Genomic DNA, 6,336 nt, shown 5'->3' with positions numbered 1-6,336 from the left:
GGTACAAAATACCCAGGCAGGTGCTTAGTTTTGGCGGGGCTGATGGTAAGGCCCCACACACATACACACACACACATATACATACACACATACATACACACATACATACATACACACACGTGTACACACACATACATACACACATATACATACACACACATATACATACACACATACATACACACACGTGTACACACACACATATACATACACACACATATACATACACACATACATACACACACGTGTACACACACACATACACACACGTGTACACACACACGTGTACACACACACGTGTACACACACACACACGTGTACACACACACAGACACACACAGTCACGAGTGTGCCACTCGTATTGGTATAACTTTATTGGTCATCAACATCAAACGTGGAAGACAACCACCACCACCGCCACTACTACAACCACCACCACCGCTACTACTACCACCAATCACAGGCAGATACGAGGGGAGTGGTGGGGGAGGGGGGAGGCAATTACAGTCAGTAGGGGTGTGAGGGGAAGTGCGGGGCACACCAAACACATAACCGGCACGCTAACCAGATAACCCACACGTCAACCAGATAACCGGCACGCTAACCAGATAACCGGCACGCCAACCAGATAACCGGCACGCTAACCAGATAACCCACACGTCAACCAGATAACCGGCACGCTAACCAGATAACCGGCACGCCGACCAGATAACCGGCACGCTAACCAGATAACCGGCACGCTAACCAGATAACCGGCACGCTAACCAGATAACCGGCACGCCGACCAGATAACCCACACGCCAACCAGATAACCGGCACGCTAACCAGATAACCGGCACGCTAACCAGATAACCGGCACGCCGACCAGATAACCGGCACGCTAACCAGATAACCCGCACGCCAACCAGATAACCGGCACGCTAACCAGATAACCGGCACGCCAACCAGATAACCGGCACGCCGACCAGATAACCGGCACGCCAACCGGATAACCGGCACGCCAACCGGATAACCAGCACGCCAACCAGATAGCCAGCATGCTAAACAAATAACCGGCACGCTAACCAGATAACCCGCACGCCGACCGGATAACCGGCACGCTAACCTGATAGCCGGCACGCAAACCTGATAGCCAGCATGCTAAACAAATAACCGGCACGCAAACCGAAAAGCTGACGCACTAACCAGAACAATAACCAGATAGCCGGCATCTTCACCAGGTAGCCGGCGCACTAACCAGATAGCCAGCATACTAACCAAACAACTGGCACGCTAACCAGATAGCCAGCATACTAACCAAACGACTGGCACGCTAACCAGATAGCCAGCATACTAACCAAACAACTGGCACGCTAACCAGATAGCCGACACATTAACCGGATAACTGGCATGTTAACCAGATAACCGGCACGCGAACCAGATAGCCAGCACACAAACAAGATAGACGGAATGTTAACCAAATAGCCGGCATGCAAACCGGATAGCCAACGCGCCAACATACAAACCAGATAAACAGCACGCTAACCAGCTAGTGGACTAACCAGCTAGTGGACTAACCAGCTAGTGGACTAACCAGCTGGTGGACTAACCAGCTGGTGGGCTAACCAGCTAGTGGGCTAACCAGCTAGTGGGCTAACAAGATAGTGGACTAGCCAGATAGTGGACTAGCCAGATAGTGGTCTAACCAGCTAGTGGACTAACCAGCTAGTGGGCTAGCCAGCTAGTGGGCTAACCAGCTAGTAGGCTAACCAGCTATGGGGCTAACCAGCTAGTGGACTAACCAGCTAGTGGGCTAGCCAGCTAGTGGGCTAACCAGCTAGTAGGCTAACCAGCTAGGGGGCTAACCAGCTAGTGGGCTAACAAGATAGTGGACTAGCCAGCTAGTGGGCTAACCAGCTAGTGGACTAACCAGCTAGTGGACTAACCAGCTAGTGGACTAACCAGCTGGTGGACTAACCAGCTAGTGGGCTAACCAGCTAGTGGACTAACCAGCTAGTGGGCTAACCAGCTAGTGGGCTAACCAGCTAACCAGCTAGTGGGCTAACCAGCTAGTGGGCTAACCAGCTAGTGGACTAACCAGCTAGTGGACTAACCAGCTAGTGGGCTAACCAGCTAGTGGGCTAACCAGCTAGTGGACTAACCAGCTAGTGGGCTAGCCAGCTAGTGGACTAACCAGCTAGTGGGCTAACCAGCTAGTGGGCTAACCAGCTAGTGGACTAACCAGCTAGTGGGCTAACCAGCTAGTGGGCTAACCAGCTAACCAGCTAGTGGACTAACCAGCTAGTGGGCTAACCAGCTAGTGGGCTAACCAGATGGTGGACTAACCAGCTGGTGGACTAACCAGCTAGTGGACTAACCAGCTAGTGGGCTAGCCAGCTAGTGGACTAACCAGCTAGTGGACTCACCAGCTAGTGGGCTAACCAGCTAGTGGGCTAACCAGATAGTGGGCTAACCAGCTGGTGGGCTAGCCAGCTAGTGGACTAACCAGCTAGTGGGCTAACCAGCTAGTGAGCTAGCCAGCTAGTGGGCTAACCAGCTAGTGGACTAACCAGCTAGTGGTCTAACCAGCTAGTGGTCTAACCAGCTAGTGGACTAACCAGCTAGTGGACTAACCAGCTAGTGGGCTAGCCAGCTAGTGGACTAACCAGCTAGTGGACTAACCAGCTACTGGGTTAGCCAGCTAGTGGGCTAACCAGCTAGTGGGCTAACCAGCTAGTGGGCTATGGGGCTAGCGTGCTATAGGGCTATGTGACTAGCGTGCTATAGGGCTATGTGACTAGCGTGCTATAGGGCTATAGGACCGGCGTGCTATAGGGCTATAGGACCGGCGTGCTATAGGACCGGCGTGCCGTAGGTACCGGTGTGGCCGCCGCTAGCGCACGAGGGGGCTCTGCTTGAGGGAGATGATGATACTGCGCATCCGGGAGACGTCTTTGCTCTGCTTGGACGTCTTGGGGTTGAAGTCGCAGAGGCGAGCGACGCGCTCCCACTCTGAGCCAGGGCCCTCCTCCTCCTCTCGCTCGCGAACGCACGCCTCCTCCGCAGCCCTGCACACACACCGGCACCGACACGCACACACACACACAGGTACACACACACACGGGTACACACACACACACGCACACACACACACACACACGTACACACACGCACACACACGTACACACACGCACACACACGTACACACACACACAGGTATACACACACACACGTACACACACGTACACACACACACACACAGGTACACACACACACGGGTACACACACACACACGCACACACAGGTATACACACACACACACGTACACACACACACGGGTACACACACACACAGGTATATACACACACACACACACGCTCACACACACAGGTATATACACACACACACACAGGTACACACACACGTACACACACACAGGTACACACACACACACGCACACACACAGGTACACACACACACGCACACACACACAGGTACACACACACGCACAGGTATACACACACACACACGCACACACACACGCACGTACATACACACGGGTATACACACACACACGCACGCACAGGTATACACACACACACACGCACACACACACGGGTACACACACACGCACGCACACACGCGCGCACACACACACAGGTACACACACACACACAGACACACACACGGGTACACACACACGCGCGCGCACACACACACACACACACAGGTACACACACACGGGTACACACACACGCACACACACAGGTACACACACACACACGGGTACACACACACACACGGGTACACACACACGGGTACACACACACGGGTACACACACACACACACGCACCGCTTACACACAGCACAGGGTGGGAAGGGGGGGCGGGGGTCATAGCGTTCACAGGGGTTACAAAGGGGTCACAGGGGGTCGCACAGGGGTCACAGGTCACGGGGGGTGGGGGGGTTGGAATGCAGTGTGGGGGAGGTCACGGGGAGGTCACGGGGTCATGCACTGCCGGGCCAGGCCTGCCCAGGGACTAGGCCAGATACACCGCTACACAGAGGAGGAGAATCCGAAACCCCTCTCTAGGGGGATCTCTAGGGGGATCTAGGGGTATATCTAGGGGTATATCTAGGGGTATCTCTAGGGGTATCTCTAGGGGTGTCTAGGGGTGTCTAGGGGTGTCTAGAGGGGTCTTCCAGGGGCCTAAAAATCTCTAGGGGTCTCTAGGGGTCTCTAGGGATCTCTAGGCGGGTTTAGGAATCTCTCGGGGGGGTCTAGGGGGTGTCTAGGGGGGTCTAGGGATCTCTAGGGGGGTCCAGGGGGATCTCCACATCTCTAGGACGTTTCTACGGGGGATCTATGGGGGTCTGGAGGGGGGGGGGGAATTCATATTCTTGGTTCTTTGGGTAAAGTCACCACAACGTAGATAGGGAAACAATAAAATAATACAAATATAAAACAATAAAATTATTGTAAAACAAATTATTATTCTTGGTTCTTTGGGTAAAGTCACCACGTAGAAGGGAAACAATAAAATAATAAAAATATAAAACAATAAAATTATTGTAAAACAATAAAATTATTATTCTTGGTTCTTTCGGTAAAGTCACCACCACGTAGATAGGGAAACAATAAAATAATAAAAATATAAAACAATAAAATCATTGTAAAATAATACAATTATTATTCTTGGTTCTTTGGGTAAAGTCACCACCATCAGTTTATTGTTTTGTATTTTTATTATTTTATTGTTTCCCTATCTACGTGGTGGTGACTTTACCGAAAGAACCAAGAATAATAATTTTATTGTTTCACAATAATTTAACCGTTTTATATTTTTTATATTTTATTGTTTCCCTTCTACGTGGTGGTGACTTTACCCAAAGAACCAAAAATAACAATTCCATTGTTTTACAATAATATAATTGTATTGTTTCCCTGCCTACGCGGCGGTGACTTTACCACAAAGAACCAAGAACGTGAATCCCCTGCAGCCGCGGAAAGCTTCAAATCGAAATCTCTCCGTGCGTTTGCGCGTTTACACCGCAGGAGCAATCAGAGGAGCCGCGCATCTCCGTCGCTACGGATTAGGGTGTAGCAGCGGGGGAGGAGGGGGACAGCCACGAGGCACGGGGGGGGTAGGGTCGGAGCGTCACAACGGCAAACCGAACGACACACAAAGACGATGCAAAGTATAGGGGAGTGGGGGGGAGGGTAAGCGGATCACTTACAAACTAAAAATTGAAACAAAGTTAACTAGAAGCTAGTTGTGATTATTATTTTTTTTTAACACCAGGCCAAGGCCACTGAGCCACGCGGTAGCTTCTCTGTCCACGGTCAAGCGACTGGCCTGGCCATCACACGCAGTAGAATTGCAGCTCGCCTGGATTGCGTGCAGCAGCAGCAGAATCATCTAAAAAGCGTGTTTCGCCGGGGGTCTCCAGACATATCTAGGGGTCTCGATGCATCTTTACGGGATTCCCGGGGATCTCTAAAGGTCTCCAGAAGACTCTAGGGATCTCTACGGGGTTTCTAGGGATCTCTATGGGATTCTATAAGGGTCTCTAGGAATCTCAACAGCTCTACAGGTCTCTAGGAATCTCTACAGGTCTCGAGGGATATCTAAAGGTCTCCAGAAGACTCTAGGGATCTCTACGGGGTTTCTAGGGATCTCTATGGGATCTGTGGGATTCTCTAAGGGTCTCTAGGAATCTCAACAGCTCTAGGTATCTCTAGGAGTCTCTACAGGTCTCTAGGAATCTCTACGGGTCTCTAGGGATCTCTAAGGGTCTCTAGGAGTCTCTATGGTCTATAGGAGACTATGGGTCTCTAGGAGTCTCTAAGGGTCTCTAGGAGTCTCTATGGGTCTCTAGGAATCTCTATGGTCTATAGGAGACTCTAAGGGTCTCTAGGAATCTCTAAGGGTCTCTAGGAGTCTCTAAGGGTCTCTAGGAGTCTCTATGATCTATAGGAGACTCTAAGGGACTCTAGGAATCTCTAAGGGTCTCTAGGAATCTCTATGGTCTATAGGAGACTCTATGGGTCTCTAGGAATCTCTAAGGGTCTCTAGGAGTCTCTAAGGGTCTCTAGGAATCTCTATGGTCTATAGGAGACTCTATGGGTCTCTAGGAATCTCTAAGGGTCTCTAGGAATCCCTATGGTCTATAGGAGACTCTATGGGTCTATAGGAGACTCTATAGGTCTATAAGAGACTCTATGGGTCTCTAGGAATCTCTATGGTCTATATGAGACTCTATGGGTCTATAGGAGTCTCTATGGGTCTATAAGAGACTCTATGGGTCTCTAGAAATCTCTAAGGGTCTCTAGGAATCTCTAAGGGTCTCTAGGA

General features: G+C 50.8%; 1 protein-coding gene across 8 annotated transcripts in view; it reads right to left on the bottom strand.

Annotated features, from left to right (window-relative positions):
* Positions 1–350: 350 nt before the first annotated feature.
* The window catches only part of LOC116937994 (clathrin light chain A-like), a 46,224-nt gene continuing 40,238 nt past the window's right edge, over positions 351–6,336 (bottom strand). For all 8 annotated transcript variants that reach the window (XM_076058965.1, XM_076058963.1, XM_076058968.1 and 5 more), the window contains one exon: positions 351–3,047. In XM_076058965.1, the coding sequence (XP_075915080.1) occupies positions 2,873–3,047 (175 nt within the window). In that variant the 3' untranslated portion in view covers positions 351–2,872. The remainder of the gene's footprint in view (positions 3,048–6,336) is intronic.

This window comes from Petromyzon marinus (genome assembly GCF_048934315.1).
Source record: "Petromyzon marinus isolate PM22_M1 ecotype Great Lakes invasive population chromosome 83 unlocalized genomic scaffold, UKy_Petmar_22M1.pri1.0 chr83_unloc.2, whole genome shotgun sequence".
NCBI lineage: Eukaryota > Metazoa > Chordata > Hyperoartia > Petromyzontiformes > Petromyzontidae > Petromyzon > Petromyzon marinus.
This window is presented reverse-complemented; position numbering and strand designations above follow the sequence as displayed.